The 18,906-nt window shown below is 40.8% G+C and overlaps 1 protein-coding gene across 1 annotated transcript; it reads right to left on the reverse strand.

Moving 5' to 3' along the window:
- Nucleotides 1-11,775: 11,775 nt before the first annotated feature.
- Nucleotides 11,776-14,422, reverse strand: LOC122117843 (calcitonin gene-related peptide 2-like). The gene is made up of 3 exons (XM_042691713.1): nt 14,337-14,422; nt 13,916-14,071; nt 11,776-11,941 (listed from the first exon to the last, which is right to left on the reverse strand). The coding sequence occupies exons 1-3, from the start codon at nt 14,420-14,422 to the stop codon at nt 11,776-11,778; spliced, it is 408 nt and encodes a 135-aa protein (XP_042547647.1).
- Nucleotides 14,423-18,906: the final 4,484 nt, after the last annotated feature.

Raw genomic sequence — 18,906 nt, forward strand, 5'->3', positions numbered from 1 at the left:
TGGCTAATAACAACAGATGTTGGAGGGGATGTGGACAGAAGGGAACCTTACTTCATTGTTGGTGGGAATGTAAACTTGTTCAACCACTTTGGAAAGTAGTATGGAGGTTCCTCAAAAGACTCCACATAGAGCTCCCCTATGACCCAGCAATCCCACTTTTGGGCATTTACCCAAATGATCACAAACAAGACCATACTTAAGCTACCAGCACAAGACTCCACATAGAGCTCCCCTATGACCCAGCAATCCCACTTTTGGGCATTTACCCAAATGATCACAAACAAGACCATACTTAAGCTACCAGCACAACTATGTTTATTGCAGCATTATTTACCATAGCTAAGATATGGAACCAACCCAGATGCCCCTCAGTAGATGAATGGATCAAGAAAATGTGGTATATATACACAATGGAATTCTATGCCTCCATCAGAAAGAATGACATTGCCCCATTTGTTAGGAAATGGAAAGACTTGGAAAAAATTATATTAAGTAAGCCAGGCCCAAAGAAACATAGGCCCCATGGTTTCCCTTATTTATAATAACTAGTATATGTCTGAGACAAGCAGAAAAGGTCAGATATGTTGATGTTAGGTAAAATGAACCGCAAGATAAGTATTCAAGTGTTTTTTTTTTTTTACTTTCATGCGATTGTTTCTAGCATATTTATAATATGATTTCTTTGTTGCTTTGTATGTCCCTCCCCATGATATAACCCCTGCTTTCACTGTATTTAATGTTGGTATAATTTGTGGAGGGGAAGGGAAAGAACAAATCGTTTAACTAGGGATACAGGTGGACCCATTGCAACAATGAGATGTACAAGTCGTTATGTCAAAAACGAACTTTACAACTTTGGGGGGAAGGCACGGGGTCGGGGGCTGGAGGGGAGATATGGGTTGGGGTGCGGGATATGGGAAGGGATAGGAAAGGGAAACAAAGGAGGAGGCAACAATGCTTGATAAGAAATGCTCTCATTATCTTGCCCATGTAATTGTAACTCCTCTGTATGGTATTTTAATAATAAAAATTTAAAAAAAGAAATCCACACACAAGCCTTGAACGTTGGTTTGTACCCTTCCTAGTAGATACCACTCAGGTTTCAATGAGACAGTAGGAGTAGAGACCAGCATTGTGACCACTATCTGTCTTAAAGGAAGGTCACACAGACTAGGTATTGCTTTAGGCACAGCCTGACTGGTCCATAGTGAGGCATGAATCATGCCCATGCCTTTCAGTCCATCCCCACTACAAATGCTGCTGGCCAAGGACAAGCGTACCATGGCTTTCCCTCTATATGAACCTCCATAGGTCTCTCTCTTGGTCACTCTCAAAACTCAGATGATATTGGCTAGAACTTTGACCCAAGTGGAACAATCAGAAAACACTGAGCAGACCATTTGGTTTCTATTACCATGAGCTCATGCTCAGGGCCCACATACTTCAACATTCCATTTCTATTCCAGAGAGATCATCATCAGCTAGCTTTATAGTGCTGAACCATTCCTGATGTCCCTGCTATCTTAGGTTCACCAAGCCAAACCTCTCTCTCAATATCTCAATAACACTTTCCTTAAAACAAGACCAAAAATGAGAGGAGCGGTTGCCCTCTGGCGATCTAGATTTTCTCTCCCCAGTTCTAGTTTCTAATCTGAGAAACAAGGTAGTTCCCAGGTAACTAGGACAGGAAACACAATTACCCTTCAGAAGAAACACTATCTCCTACAGAAAGGCTCTGGGTTTACTCTTTACTGTCACAGCTCTACAAGCAGAGAGCAATTCATAATATTTGTTTACTAAGAATTGAACTTTGCAAATTCCCCAACAGAAGACACACTAAAAGTATTTTTTTTTTCTTTTCTCCAGGAGCTTCAGGGATAGAGTTCTGTCTTTTTAGAGTTTTGGATCTGAGAGTTACCACTGGAGAATGATCAAATGGATGCTATAATGAAGGCAGGCTTATTCTCCAGAGCAATTCTAAGAGATACTTGTTGCAGCTGTCTACTGCCCTCACTCCAGGAGTGGCTTCTTCTCATGCGATTTTGCAAGCAGAGTAATCATCTGTAACTTGAGCCCTCACTGAGCTCTGAGGAGGGAGAGGTAGGGCTGAGTGAAGTGCAACTCTGCTGGATAGGAGCTCTAATTCTATTGAATTAAACCATACTTTTAGACAGAAGTAAGTGGAGACATTTTTACATAAAGGACTTACAAGTAATCTAACTCCTGTGTGTAATACAAATAGTGAAAAATCAGAAAAGAAATAGTACCCCTGAGTCGGTTCTTACTGGCCTCTTAAGTATTCTACTGTCTTTCAAAAAGCTAGATGAACTGATTTGGATGATTTAAGCTTTAACAATGAATGTTTGAGGAGACAGTTATGTTTAACCTGATTTAAACATAAAATATATAAATGTATTAAAACATCACATGGTACAACTTTTATATTTATATATATATCAGTTTAAAATAAATGTAAATTAAAACTTAACAAGTAAATACACTGCTCCCAGCTTGCCTTTTCCTCTTGTCTCTAGAATTACCAGATCTTTTGTATATTATCCTGATCACAAACACGTACTATTCAAATTCCAATGATTCATATACCAGGCAATTTTGCATAGATCTCAGTTATAGATCACTTTAAGCCTCTTGGGTGTATCTGAACTTCATGTAACTCTAGTGACTATTGTCCCTTTTTGAATACAGCAGGTATATGTAAGATTAAACTCTTTTCCAGTTAGTGCCCTGACCTCTGAACTCCCATTGGAGAATTTCCTATGGTATAAAACCTTGATGGTTATGTATGAGTCAAGCGGAAAAAGTCAGATAATGTGATGTCAGGAAAATGAACCCTTAGATATGTATTTTAATGTTTTTTTATTTCATGCATGTGTTTCTAACGCATTTGTAAGATTATCTCTTTGTTGCTTTGTATGTCCCTCCCCCACAGTATAACCCCTGCTTTCACTATATTTGATGTCAGTATAACTTGTGGAGGAGATGGGGAAAGACCAGTTGTTTAAGGATACAGGTGGACCCATGCAACAATGAGAAGTACAAGTTGTCATGTCCAAAACGAGCTTTACAACGTCGGTGCGGGGAGGGGGGGGAGGGGAAGGATTGGGATTGGGGGGTAGGGGGGAGGCTGGGAAGGGATGTGAAGGGTAAACCAAAGAAGGAGGCTGCAATGCTTGGTAAGAAATGTACGCATTATCCTGCCCATGTAATTGTAACCCCTCTGTACAGTATGTTCACAAATAAAATTAAATTAAATTTAAAAAAAAAACCTTGATGGTAGATAGTTTATGCTTCTCATGACAAAAGCTAAACGGACTGGACATGCTTTCTGCTTTCTCCCTCACTATGCACAGTGAGGACATAGTTACAGATGTAGGCTCAGCTCTCTAAAATCTTCAACAAATTACCCATTGATGAAGAAAACTAGAGGTTGTATTCATTAAAGTGCCAACATCATATTCACTTCTTCTAAATAATGTCAGTAACTTGCTACATTCTAAAATAAATCCTACTGAGATATTAATAAAATTTTCATTAAATTCATGCAGGGTATATGTGACTTGAAGGTTAGCAAGACCCTTTTTCAAAATGCATATTTCTTTCTGAAGAACATAGAAAAACAAGCTTTTATTAAATGAGCAGAATCTAGAGATTGTGAAATAATATTAAAGGGTCTTCTGTTTGTAATAAGACCCAGGAAGAAAAACAAATGTTAATAGATAAAGCTTTCATAACTAAAAATGGCAGGGAAACTTAGCTTATGTATATTTGATAAGTTCAGAAAAACTAAGTCAGAAAAAATTCAAATAAAATCATACTCAGCCACATGATTAAAAGTAAAAATACAAAGCTAAAAGGAAAAATTTTGTAGGCAGAGGAAAATCAATGTATTTCATAGAGAGAAACAAATATTCACATGAATCAAAAATTCTGCTAAGAAACTCTAGATACCAGAAGAAAGTGGAATAGTACCTTTAAAATTCTAAAAGGAAAATGAATGTATAATCTTTGCAAACAAAAGCACAGTAAGAATTCTGAAAACAGTGGAATAAGGGGCTCCAACAATTTTCTCCCTTACCAAATCAATGAGAGGAGCAACAAAAACTGTCTAAATCTTTTTTAAAATGTTAGCAATTAACCAAGGGCTTACAGCAATCAGGAAGCATTTATTAAAGAAAGACAACTAAATTGAGGGAAGGAGTAACAAGGTTGACAAGAAATATATTTATTACCTTACTTATGTAACTGAAATCCCTATGTACATCACCTTGACAATAAAAAAAGAAAGAAAGAAAACTAAACTTAGAAGAACAGTGAGTTTTTGTGGCATTTTGTATGGAGTCCTATCCACATGCCCTGCTTTCCACCTCTCTGGTAGCTTTGGAAACTCACAGTCCACCAGTAAGGTAAAAACTAGCAACCTAGCTTCTGGGAAGAGAACAAATCTAGACCTCCATCAAAGGCTCATTCTTAGGAAACTGCTATTATTTAATCTCTCTTTTCATTTTCTGTAAGACTCCTTTTGCAATGCTGTCTTTGATCTCACATGGTGCTTTCCCAGCATGAAGATCTGTTCCTCCAGTGGTGTTTGCTGAAAACAATTGCAGGTATTTATTTAACTTCACAAATTCCTACCCTGGCACTTGACATATAGAGTAAACAATGAATCAACCAAAAAGATCCAAAGGTAAAACTGGGAAGTATCAATGAGTCTTGAAATTTTTCAAAGCATTTAAGGAAGTCTAGAAGTGACCTTGCATAGAAGTGACCCTAACTTCTCTGGAAAACCTGAGAAGGCCCTGAACTCTCCTCTAAGCAAGCAGATAATGAAGGGTAAGACAGAATTGCCCACTGTTTGGCTAAGTGTTGAAGATATGTCTCAATATGTACACAAAACCCATTAGAAAAGTTGAGAGAAATATTGATTCCAGATATTAATATTATATATCTACATTCCCAGTTATTACCTATTACTAATCTGACTAAGAAGACATACACGAGAAAGTCACTGAGCAAATGAGCAACAATTACATATCTTGGGGCTGAGGAGATGAGGGAATCTGATTTAGCATTATTACTTTATGACATCTAAATTGTCTAGTTTTCAACAATAACAACAAAACTTGGTGTGCAAATGGACAAAAACAATTACAAGTCTATAAGGAGGAATGTAGATATATAGGAACAAAGTTTTTGCATACTATTGAAAATAAATTCACATTAATCTGAAGTACGGTGCTATAAGTTATCAATCATAATCCTCAGGTAACCACAGGAATATATGCAATAAAATAATAAGTCAGAGAATTAAAATGGTATGCTAGAAAAGTATCTATGTAATTTTAATAAAAGATAATAAAGGAAGACAGGAACAAAATGCCATGACACATATGGAATATTATAGTAAAATGGCAAGCACAAGGTTATTTTACTAATTCTGTTAAATGCAAGCAGATTAAATTCTCTGAATTAAAACACAAGTCTTAAAAGAATAGATAAAAACACATTATCCAGTTGGGTGCCAATGGCCTAAGCCTATAATCCTAGATACTCAAGAGGTTGATATCTGAGGATCAAGGTTCAAAGCCAGCCTAGGCAGAAAAGCCCATGAGATTCTTCTCTCCAATAAATTGCCAAAAAGCTGGAAATAGAGCTATGGCTCAAGTAGTAGAGTACTAGTCGTAAGCACAAAATCCCAGAGACAGTGCCCAGGACCTGAATACAAAACCCAGCATCAGCACAAAAACAAACAAATGAACAAAAAATATATTACCTAATGATATGCTGCTCTTTACTAGACACATGTTTGATTCAAAGACTCAGCATAAGGGCTGGGAAGTTGGCTCAGTGGTAGAGCGCTTGCCTTGCATGCCTGAGGCCCTGGATTCGATTCCTCTGCACCATATAAGCAAAAAGAAAAAAGCAGGAAGTAGGGCTGTGGCTAAAGTGGTAGAGCGCTAGCCTTGAGCTGAAGAGCTGAGGGACAGCACTCAAGCCCAGAGTTCAGGCCCCACGACCGGACCCAAAAAAAAATATATATAAAAAGACTCAGCATAGAAGTCAAAAGCTTGAAATATACATGCCATTCAGGCAGCAAAAGAGAGAATGGAACAATTATAACTATTCAGGCAAAAGAGCCTTAATAAAAATTATTGGTAGTTGGGCATTTACCCAAAAGATCAAAAACAAGGCCATACTAAAGCTACCAGCACAACTATGTATGTCGTAACATTATTCTCCATAGCTAAGATATGGAACCAACCCAGATCCCCCTCAGTAGAATAATGAATCAAGAAAATGTGATGTAAATATATATAGAGAGAGATAGATATAGATAGATAGATAGATAATAGATAGATAGATAGAGATAGATAGATGTGTGTGTATATATGTATATATATATATATGTATACACACATCTATACATCTATCTATCTATCTATCTATCTATCTATCTATATATATATATATATATATATATATGAATTCTGTGCCTCCATCAGAAAGAATGACACCGCCCCATTTGTTAGGAAATGGAAAGACTTGGAAAAATTATATTAAGTGAAGTAAGCCATGCCCAAAGAGACATAGGTTCCCTGGTTCCCCTTATCTGCAATAACTAGTACATGAGTAGGACAAGCAGAAAAGGTCAAAAGCTATGTACATATGACCAGATAAGATGATGCCAAGCAAAATGAACCCTAAGATAGGTACACAAGAGGTTTTATCTTTGTCACCATTGTTTTTAATATACTTACAATGTACTATATGATTTGTTTGTTTCTCTTGTATGTTCTCCCCCCATGGTATAACCCCTGTTTTCAATGTATTTGATTCTGGTCTTGTGTGTACATCTGTACATACCTGAATCTTGTATGTACATTTTTCTAATTTGGGGAGTGGAAGGGAAATAACAAAATGCTGAAATAAGGATAGAGGTTGACCCATTGTAACACTGAGATGTGCAAGACACTGTTGAAAACAAACTTTACAACTTTGTGGGGGGAGAGGGATTAGGGAGATGGGGAGGGAAAGGATGATAGGTGAAAAACAAAGGAGAGGGTAACAATGCTCCATAGGAAACGAACTCATAACCTTACTCATGTAACTGTAACCCCTTTGTACAGCATCTTTACAATAAAAATATACTAAAAATTATTGGCAGAGACAAAGAATAATATTTTATAACACAAAGAGGGTCAGTGTACCAGACGTATCCATTAATTGCAAACATACACATACTTTAAAACATATAGTACAAAAAAATGCCTCCAGAATTGAAGGAAATGTAGTCAATTCAACAATAATAGAGATTCAATTCCCAGTTTTCAGTAAATGAGAGATACAAGAAAAAATATCAACAAGGAAATAGCAGACTTGGACAATATTATGAATCAGATAAATAAGTTTAATGAACTCCTCCCAACAATGTCAGACTACATACCTATCTCGGGCAGGCATGATGTATCCTCTAGGATAGGACATCTAGCATGATTAAAAAAACGTATTAATAAACATAAAATGATTGAAATTATACAGGGTATATCCACTGACCCCAATGGAATTAAATTAGTAACATTAGTCCAAGGAAATTTGAAGATTCATAAATAGGTAGAAATTAAACAATGCAACCTTATATAACCAAAATATGAAGTCACAACAGATACTAAAACTTTCAGAAAAAATAAAATAAAAACAATCTAACAAATAAATTGTGTCAAATATATGAGACAAGGGAAAGTAGTAGCTTCGGATGACCAGAGGCTGGAAAGGATGCTGGAATAATTGGGCATCTACACCTCCCACCTCATACAAAAATTAATTTACAATGGTTTGTATGCCTAAATGTAAAACTGTTAAGTTATAAACCATTTGTGAGAAACTATAAAGTTCATATGACTTTAGGATCTGGGGTTAGACAAATATATGAAGCCAAAGCACAATTTATAAAAGAATAAAATACTAAATTGGGCTTCATCAAAACTTAACTCTTCCTCTACAAAAGATGTTGCTAAGAATATAAGAGAGAGAATCCATAAGTGGGGAGAAAAATTTGTATTGGCATAGTTAATGACAATCTTGCGCCTGAAACATAAAAGGAACACTCAAAAACCCTGTAGAACACCTTCCTCAAAGGCATATGACCTGAGTTCAAACCCCAGCACCAAACACACACACACACACACACACACACACTCAAAAGCTGTTTGAAAACATATTTTAATTAAAAAAAACAAATAGCAACTATGCACTGGCAAAGATATTCAAAATCTTTAGTCATCAGACAAATGCAAATTAAGACCACAACTAGAAGTTGCTGACCTCTGACCTTGGCTGCACCAGCCTTCCTCAATCTTCATGCACCTGTCTTCTTCATGCGTCTTCTCTGTATGTCCTTTATAAGGATACAGTATAGGATTTATAAACCACAGTGACAACCCATGATGATCTCAGTTTAAGACCCTTAATTACGTTGGCAAAGACCTTTTTTTTTCAAATAAGGTAATATTAATAAATTCCAGTGATTAGAACATGGGGGTATTTTGGGGGGGGGTCCCATTCAGCCCACCTCATTCATCATCACACAAAATGTGCTCATTCATGTTTATAGTATCTCTACTAATAAATGTTTAAAAAAAAAGCCAACAGACAACCCAAGTATCTTTCAATGAATAAATGGATAAACCAACTGTATGTAGTTCTCCCTACAAGGCAATACTATTACACAATGCAAAGAAACAAACTGCTGATACATGGAACAATGTGGGTAAATCTCACATTCATTATGCTAATGAAAAGAAGCCAGAATCAAAATGACATGCTAATTCCATTTACCTAACATTCCAGGGAACTCAAAACCATAGAGACAGATAATTGGAAAGTTCCTTAGCAAAGGCTAGGGAAGCACTTAACTACAAAGGGGAATCAGAGAGATTTGAGGGGTAGACTTGCTCCTATGTCTTCTTTTCGGTGGTGATATCATCCACAGATTTGTCAAAACCTATAGAACTCTGCACCAAAAAGAATAACCTTTTCAGTATACACATTTAAAATTATGTGCCTAAAACGAGATCCTGGGAATAGGACTCTGTGAACTATGTTCTTATTTTGTCAACTGTACCCCTCTTCAGACTCCACCTAAAGGAGACAAGGAACTGGTTTCTTCTACTTTCCATTTCTGATTCTGTCAGCATCATCTATATAGATAATGTACTCTATCAGTGGAGGTGTTTTTACTTCCTACTTTGGTTTTGTTTCTTCATACTCATAGGACATACTTGCTTGGAAATACCAACATCTCCAAGTTTTATTCTCAATGGTTTGAGAATCCTTCTCCCAATCTCAGTTCTAACGACCCCAGAATTTTCCTTTGTTTCACTAGCCTTGTGGGTGGCAGCTACCTCCTACAGTTACTACTTCCAAACCACCTCTTGTTCTCTTCTACCTTTCAGTATTAAATACCTACTTAGTCCATGCCTATGTCAAATTCTGTCAAAATACTGATACATTTTGTCTTCCTGACTACAACTTGAATGATTGAAAGTCAAAATCTCTCCCTTGCCTTACAAAGTCCTATATGATCTCTTCTTCCCATTTCACTAATTTCTCTTCCCTATCACTCACACTAGATCTGACACACAAGACATGCATGCTAAGCCTTGCTACAGTAATGCAGTCATCCGAATCCAGAATGTCGGAAAGTACCGGACATATGATCTAGTCTTGCCAACTAATAAACTGCAAGGAAGAAGAGGGAACTTTTTGAACCTCAAGACATCAAATAGAAGCAAAAAGATCTTATAGAGGCCCATATTTTATATATTTATATGTTTTAATAATTAGGAGAGTTGGACTCTGTATGAGTATGTGACATTAAAAAATTAAAAGATCAAGATAACCAGGCACCTGGCTCATGTCTGTAATCCTGACCATTCAGGAGGCTAAGATCTAAGGATCACAGATTGAATCCAGTCCAGGAAAAAAAGCTAGTGAGACACTTATCTCCAATTAACCAGCAGAAAAACCAGAAGTGGAGCTGTGGCTTAAGTAGTAGAGCATCAGGCTTGAGAAAAAGTCAACAAGATCCCGAGACCCTGAGTTCAAGACACAGTACTGGCACAAAAGAAAAATAAAATTTTCTTTTCAGTAAATAGTATTTTGGTCATGTTTAGAGTCCTTCCCACTTAAAAATATGTGGAGAAATAATTTATGAGGGTACTGACATATTACATTGGGGATTGGGAAGTAGATGGTATGTAGATGGTAACAACTATTGACCATATTACTCTTGAAGCCAAGGCAGGGGTACAAAGAACTCAGTGTATAAAACCTAGGTGATTTGTATGTTTAAATTTTTCAAGTCTCCAAAATCTGAGTATCTACCATGTGGGGAAGGTAAGCAAAAGAAGTTCTCTTTGGAGAACTTCAAGAGCCATTACTGTAAAAGAGCCAGTGGTGATTTCACTTGTAAGCTCTGACAGGAACCCAGATCTGTCACGTGTCTACTGTGAATTGGACTTAATTTCTCCATGACTGTTTCCTCACATGTGAGGTGAATAATATCTACCCTGGCTTTACCATGAATATTAAATGAATTCACAGGTAGAAAGTACTGTCTTTGAACATCATCTGGCCCACAGTAAGAATTAAAATATTAATCATCAATATTATCATTATTATTATTACATAGAAAAAGGAATTGAAATGAATCACCACCATTGACTTGAAACGATTGTATCCAAAATATGTTTTTAATCTTGATGAAGTTCACAAATGGCACAATTTTGACACTTCCTTAAATTATACAATCATATTCTTCAACATCAAGGCACAGCATTACCATGACCATAAGTCTCCAGAGGCTACAAGAGGCAGTGATTTCATGTCCCTTTAAGGTTCAGCGGAGCTTCTATGAGCAACAGGATGGCTCTCAAAGAACCAGGTTACTACCAGATAAGCCAGTGGGAGATACCATCACATTTATTGGACATAGAATCAATATAAAATGATGCACAACAAATATGGAACTAGCTTATTTTACATTCAGTTTCATTCCTTTCAAGTGACCAAGGTGCATTTTTTCCCATTATCTATAAGGATGCAAACATGTGTATCTTCCTTGGGTTCTTCTTACCAAGTTGTTGTCAACACAAGTTAATAGAAGTGGTGAGTTCAACTTCATGCTGACCTGAGATAAAAGCAACAATTTTAACAAGAAAGAAGAGGAAGAAAAAATGAAAAGAAGGAAGAAGAGAAGGGTAAAGAAGAAGAGGAGGGAAAGAATAAGAAGTGAATAATCACAATTATCACTGAACAGAACACTAATTTATCTAGATGGCTGTTTTACCACATCACATTCATAAATTGAGAATATGAGGTATAAGGAAGCTTATAAGGTAAATAAAGATAATTCAACTGTTACTATTAATGTTAGTAGTGGAATGGTGGCAGCTTTGTACTCTGGATCTGTGAGCACTGACCAAAGGTAAAGTCTTTTCTGAAAGTGACTTATTCATGAGAAGTAACCCTCAGTAAGACTTACCAGCTCCTCCCCTTTTCAACCCAGCAAATATACACTTTATGTCTTTTCTCAGAAAAAAAAATGCACTGCTTCAGGAGGAATAGAATTAGAGAGAAGGGCCCTAAAGACCCTACCAGGGTCAGTGAATTACAAAATATGGATTTCAACCTCCAAAATCCTTCCTGTCCCCACTCTTAGTACAAGGCAGTCACCTTCTTCCTGGAGTCGTGAGGTGCTCAGGCCTGAAGTTCCCTGCGGCGACGGCGGCGGCCAAAGGCTTTGGAGCCTACATTGGTGGGCACGAAGTTGTCCTTCACCACACCCCCTGATCTGCTCAGCAAGCCTGCCAGTCGGTGGGTCACACAGGTGGCAGTGTTGCAGGCTCTCTTATGGGCAGTGATGCTGATTTTCAGAACAGAGAAAGAAAACAAGGCATGACAGTGAGGATGGTGGGGATGAGCCTGCCCCCCACGGTACTTCCGCACACCACTTAACAATCAGTGATTCTCCAAAGTGCAATTACCAGAGCTTTGGGGGAAATGGACTGGCAGCCTTTACTAAGATCTCTGCCCAAAACGATCAAAAGTGTGGGGATGTATGTGTGTGCGTGCACACACACACACACACACACACACACACACACACACACACACATACACACAAACACAAAGGTCTTATCTGGAAGAAGCTCATAGAAAAGGGTTTGCCATATGCTATCCCAAAAGTGCTTACCTGCTCCTTAGCTATCTGTTCTTGCTGTTTGAATTGGATCATAGAGATGGCCTCCAGAACCCTGTATCCAGCTTCCCTGCAGCCTAAGGCTTCCTCTTTCTAAGCATAGTACTAGACACTCATAAGCCTGGCTCATGGACCAAAACCAGGTCCACCAGGCTCAGGGCCTTTTAGAAAAATATATTTATAAAATGGGAAGCATGAAGGATATGTTGATTCTAGAAGCAGTGATTAGACAACTCTGTTGTAAAAGCCTATGAGGGATTCATTGAATTCCCCCAGTTTCTCATCTCTGATCTATGACTTCTCTCTCCCTTTCCATCCAGAGGTTCTGAACCTTCTCAGTCATAGACAAAGCTATGCAATCAGAGAGGAATATGCATCAAGTTCACAATTAGGAATAAGAAAGGAAACCAAGAAGGAGTGGGAGAAGATCAGGTAGCATCCTGAGACCAAAAGTGAGAGAAGTGGTGTGTCTGCAAACTTCTTGCTATATCTCATTTCCTGCATGTTGTTTCAAGACTGAAGCTGATGCCAGAGAAGCTATGAAAGTTGTTCAGGTACCGCAGACATAGGCCAGCACACAAGTACCCACATTCTCACACTGCTTAGATCTTGGATCTGTCCAAGCTGCAGGGAAAAGACATGCCAGATAGTGCCATGCTGTTCTCAGCAGCACAAGGTTAGGCCAGGCAGGGGGATTTCAAGCTGAGGCATGAAGAACAGGAAGGCAGCTCATAGCTCTACTATGGGGAGGATTCAGTGTGCTCTATGCTTGACAGGGGACTTCTCAGGGTAGATGCAGGTCCCCACATGCCTCCACCTAGGTAGTGCTGGGATGAGGCTAGGGCTGGTCTCATTCTAGGCTCAGGGCACACAGGGAGGTAGAGCTGTGGAAGGGTGCCCTCCCTGACCTAGGGACAACATGCACAGCTCTGCAGAGTCCCGGACCTATCACAGTCACTGCTCTACCATGTCCTACTACCTTAAAAATTAAAGCAAAACTGGGTGGGCACCAGTGGCTCATACCTGTAATCCTAGCTACTCAGGAGACTGAGATCTGAGGATTGCAGTTACAAGCAAGCCAGGGAATAGAAGTCCCCATGAGACTTTTATTTCCAATTAACCACTCAAAAACCGGAAGTGGCACTATGGCTCAAGTGGTAGAGCACTAGCCTTGAGCACACAGAGGCTCCAGGACAGTGCCCAGGCCCTGATTTCAAACCCCGCCACTGACAAAAAATTAAATCAAAGGCTCCTTGCAGGGGTGAAAAAAATTATAGATGAAATTTCTAAAACCTCCTGAGATATCAAATCCAGCTTCTGTCTTTATACTTACCAGTCCTAATTTATAATTCATTCAGTGAAAGGATGTTTCCCCAGCATTTCAAGACCAACTCCCAGACTAAGTGAATACTCTTCCATCTCCTTTCCCAATAATTTTCAGAAGTGAGTGATATTAAGGAATCTAACCAGAGTCCCTCTAGCTGCATCAAAACTGTGTTTTCCAAGGAGACTGACAATAGCTGGGACCCAGATCCTGATGAACAAGGTCAGCCTTTGGACTCTTGACTAATAATGTTTCTGCCCTACTTCTCTGGATGAGTCCTCCAGGACATATCAAAATAGGGTGAGAAGACTTACCTGGAGTCTTCTGCTTCCTGTTCTAACATCTGCTCCTGTTCCTGCTCCAGTTCCCTTGCCTTCATCTGCACATAGTCCTGCACCAGTTCAGCCAGTAGGAGGCGTGCATCCTCCTCATTAAGGGTAGACAGGTCTGGGCTATTCTCTAAAACAGATCTGCAGAGGGGAAACAGACCAGACCCAGTGTGGGCTTTGAGCCACTCCCTGCTCCCTCCCCTCCCTCAGGATAAGCAGCCAAGCTTGCTGGTGTCTGTTTCTACCACAGGGGATGTGGTTTTCTAGATCCCAGTAGACAGGGCACAAAACCAGTGTCCACCTGAGGGCACTGATTTACCAAAGCCAAGTGTAACTCCAGAGCCACAGAGTTGTCTGTGGAAGGAGAGCAGAAGAAGAGTAAGCTTCTGGCTTCAGACTGTCTCACCTGAAATGTGCTGCCTGAAGGTTGCCAGTCTGGCATAAGACCAAGATGCTGAGAGCCAGCAAGGGAAAGAACTTCCGGAAGCCCATGTTGTTTCTCTGTAAAAGGAGAATGACATTACCATAGCATCAAGACCACAGACCTAGGTCCTAATCCTGCTTCTGCCTTAGTTGCCATGTTACTTCACCTCTTGGCACATCCATTACTTTATTTGCCAAGAGGGCTGCTATGAATCCCAAAAGATATATTGTAGCAAAAGGCATGGTAGAACAAGGAGATGAGTAGAATTAGGGTTTCCTCTGTGGTAGAACAGGGAAAAGTCACAACAGACACACACCTTTTTTTTCACAACCCACCCTGCTGTAGATTTGTTCCCCTAATTGCTGGTCTTTTTAATGACTGAACATCCTAGGACCACCTTCTCTGCTGGTGGTATGGGGTAGGGGAGAAGTGAGGGGTACATTGAAAAAGAGAGCTAATCTTTCCATCTGTGGATTTGGGGGAAAATTTAAGGTGCTAGTGATAGATGTCTCAGAACTGCAACAATGCAGCTTAGCAGAGGGTGCTGGTGCCCACACTTCACACAGTGACCAGTGAGTCCACTGTTCTGATTACAAACACTATTGCCATAGAACCGGACTGCTGTCCCTGGGATGCTCTCAGCCTGGAGCTGCCTCTGAGGAAAGCTCAGCTCTCCACTATCCTTGCAATGAACGTGATTCCTAGGAACACAGATGACTTGGGTCTCCCTACATGCCAACCACCCCCAAACAGGAGCCACAGGCACCTCTAGGTGAACTCACCCAGATCCCAGCATCATAAAGAGTCCTGGGCATGCCGGAGTTCCACTCTAGTTTGTTTGTTTTTTTTAATGCCAGCATAGCCCCAATAGCTGTCTCCTCATCCAAGAAAAGAGCTCCGACCCCCCAGATGTATAAGCGGAAATGGCATGGAGAAATAAACCAGAGGCAGGCAAGCAGGCAAATGGAGAAGTACAAATTGAGAGAGGCAGTTTGCAGGAGTGAGCAGAATGAGAAGCGCCTCACCTGGTGATGTGAATTTCAGGACTGTGTGAGTGGGCAGTGGCCAGTCCACGGAGAAAGAGCACAAGCCGCTGTGGGCGCCTTCTCCCAGCCCCGAGCTCTTATTCCAGCGCTATCGGGAAGGAGGGTCCCACCAGTGCGCTCCGCCAATCCAAAGTGGCCAGGACCGGCCAATCAGAGGACCGACCGAGCTCCGATTGCGTCATAGCTCACTCACTCTATAGGGATGCTCAGTGGAAAGGACTGTCCGCTCCCAGTATTTGCTTTGAGGTCATTTCTGAGGAGCAAGAAGAGAGTAGATTCTTTAAAAGGGGGGGGGGGGATGGAGGTGGGGCAAATTGGGGAAAGTTCGGCAGTTTTCGCAGTGCGAAGCTAGAGCTTTGTTCACCTCCTTAATGCCTGCATTCCAAAACGGCACCTCTACTCGCCCTGCCAGTGGAGAATCCTTCCAACCGGAAGGTCCAACAGTAGCCCTGGTTTCTAAATGAAACCTAGCAGAAATAACCAAGAAGGATGCGCGAGGGAGCAGGGAAGGGTCCTTGAAAAAAACAATCATCTCTGATCCCGGATTCCACCTGAGATACCCCCCACTCCTAACCCAGTGCACTAAGGCTCAAGACTCTCGAAGAAGATGGCTTTGATTCCAAACCTCCTCTGCCTCAGAAGAGAACCAGAGAGAGGCTAAGCTGTCCCTGCCTGCACAGAAGGCTCCGCAACGTCCTCCCCCACTGCGTGTCTCCAAATTCCAGACCGTGGGTTCTGCATCCCTCACTCCAACCTAATGTTTGCCAAGCTGCGAGGCGAGGGCCGCCGCTCTTCTTCCCCTTTCTCCTACTGCTGCCCTGAAGCTGAAGCTCCTAAGAGCTAAAAGCTAAGTGCACCGAAGCCTAAGGCCCACCCCAGCCCCGCCTCCAGAGGAGCAAGTGGGGCTGCACTGGCAGCAGCCTGGGAGCCTGTAACTTTCACACATGCTTGCTCTGGGACCTGGACCCCAGCCACCTGCTCGGTCTTTCTGTCACACTCACACAGACATTCCCCAACACTCAGCGTTTTCTGGAATGCATTCGCCCTCACCAACCTCCTGCAAAAGGATAAGCCTGCATTAGGGAACAGGCTGGGGTCCCGAGTTGCACCCCACACATGCACACCACATTAACAAACACACATACACACAAAAGAACAGCATCTTTCTTTTTCCTTAATGCCAGTCCACCCTGTCCCCTCTCCTAGTTCCTGGGTTCAGAAAGATTCATCTCTGGCTCAAGGATCTGGGGAAGGTTGCAGGTGGCAGTGGTAAAGGGAACCCCCTAGCTTCTGGTGGGTCTGATCTTCAGAGTTTGATTGCTGCAGAAAACCTAAACCAGGGTGCAGTGCAGGTCAGGATCAAGAGGCTTAGCCAAAAGCTAAGGATGCACATGGCCAGTGCTCACAGTTTCTGTATGTCAGAAAGGATCACCATGTCTGTCTAGGTCCTCTGGGTTACTTTTTCCATGTCAGGAGTCAACTTATGGGGCAAGGATCATAAAGAATCATAACTCCAAATGACACCTCCACTTACTCCACCCTATCCCCAACAAAAGAACAGAAAGGAAGGAGGGAGGGAAAGAGGAAGGGAGGAAGGGAAGAAGAGATAGAAGAAAGAGGGAAAGAAAAGAGAGGGGGAGGAGAGAAGGAGAGGTAGGGAGGAGGGAAGGAAGTAAGAAGGGAGGGAGAGGGAGGATTGCCAGTAACTCCTGCCACTAGCCTGCAAATATGGTGTGCAGACAGCACCTAGGCAGGATGGATGGGCAGCAAAAGTTGCTACTTCCTGCAGGAAGGTGGCTGAGTTGTAGTGAGCAGGAAGCCAGACAGGAGGCCTCCCAGGACCTTTGTGATCTCATGCCAGGCACCATGGCTGCTCTCTAAAGGAGTCTTCCACATAATAATGAGGTCTCTCTACACCCAAATTGTTGGGTCCACTTTTGAATGCAATGAGGGTTACCTAAGTGGCCTATACTCAGGGACCTTTCTACCAAACCCTTATAAGAGAAGACACATTTATATCTCCTCTCTGGATTCTGGCCCCTGAGAGGGACTGCCTACCAGAAAGGCAATGTTGGGATGGGCTGCCGGCCTGTGGCACACTACTTCCCAGACCACCACCACTGTCCTTGAGATCTGGAAGAGCTGGTAGCCCCGCAGCTCCCCAGCCTCCAGTACTCCACATGACAAGAAGGTCCCACACCCAGAGTCCTAGCACTCCAGTCCCTTCTGAGTCATCAATGGAATGTGGAACTCAGAAAACAAGTGGGAAGCACAGGAGAGTCCCCTATTTAGCATCTTGAGAAGCCCCAAAATATTAAGTGGGAAGACCTTGGAACCTTGGGAACTGGAAGCTGGAAAACTAGCATGATCTCCAAAGACCAGATCTCTGACACTAGAACTTTTCTTAAGGCAGGTGTACCCTACTTTACAGACAAGTTAGGTGGCCAGGCATGCATTCTTAATGCAGGAAGAGTAGGCAGTAGTTTCTATATAGGCACCAACGCATCCTGGTGCTCTGGCAAGAATGGATATACCTGGTCGGGCCAGTTGGTTTATCTTCTTGGGTGCCAACGGGATGGGCTCTTTTAGTTCCTAACACCCAAAATTATTTGACCTAGTTTTCTTCTTCCGCAAATGTCTTTGAACAGCAGTTCATAGAGCATAGTGGGAGCACAGTAACTCAAGAAAAACTGAAGAATGAGGTGGTAAATAAATGGACCAACCATTAGAATAAATGGACAGGATCATTAGTCTAAATTGTAAATTTACAGCCAAAGTTGATCTGGACAGCAGACACAATTGAGATTATTAGGTGGAAAAGCTTATAGCTGATCCAGAGACATGCCTCTTTTTATTTATTTAAAGGAATCTCTGTTCTTGTGAAACTTTCTGGAAACCAGCACAAGGTAAGTACTTAGAGCTTCCCTCTAGAAATCCACCAGCTTGAAAAGCAAAACAAAGCCATTTCCCTAAGCCCATCCTGGTATTATATTAGTGAGTGGATGGGGAAAAAAGTCAATAAGATAATTTGCTTTCAAATTGAGAAAATTGCATCTTGGTTTCCTTGGAACTGAGCTTGAAGACATCTTCAATCAACCTAACTAGCATAAGGATTTACACAGAACAGTTTCCTAGGAAAATCTTTGACTTTTAAAGCGCCTTTTAAATATTTTGATGCTCATCTTATATATACTTTTAAATTGTGAATGTTATAGTCATAAATTTTTAGAGAGATGGGTTTCACTGCAGCTTTTGAAGTTTATGCAACTTACTATTTCTGATAAAATTCTTAGAGGAAATATTCCATATGAGAAAGCTTTATTCATTTGATATGTAATAATTTTGGACCTACTATATGCAGAGCCTTGATTTAGGTACTAGGAATTCACTGTAAATGAAAGAAAATCATGCTTTCTTGACAGATTTAACAAGAGTCCATATATATCTTCCTTTACCCCTCAAACAAAACACAACTTACCTTAAATTATCTCCTCTCACTATTGTAG

The sequence above is a fragment of the Dipodomys spectabilis genome, unplaced genomic scaffold, assembly GCF_019054845.1.
Source record: "Dipodomys spectabilis isolate Male_0828 unplaced genomic scaffold, ASM1905484v1 ptg000145l, whole genome shotgun sequence".
Taxonomy (NCBI): Eukaryota; Metazoa; Chordata; class Mammalia; order Rodentia; family Heteromyidae; genus Dipodomys; species Dipodomys spectabilis.

What these genes read in the sequence shown, in the direction of transcription:
- LOC122117843 (XM_042691713.1), bottom strand. Translation starts at nt 14,422, where the DNA reads ATGGGCTTCCGGAAGTTCTTTCCCTTGCTGGCTCTCAGCATCTTGGTC. An exon ending in CTTCAGGCAGCACATTTCAG is followed by an intron (nt 14,072 to 14,336) that starts GTGAGACAGTCT and finishes TCCCCTCTGCAG; the next exon opens with ATCTGTTTTAGAGAATAGCC. An exon ending in CAGGAAGCAGAAGACTCCAG is followed by an intron (nt 11,942 to 13,915) that starts GTAAGTCTTCTC and finishes TCTGAAAATCAG; the next exon opens with CATCACTGCCCATAAGAGAG.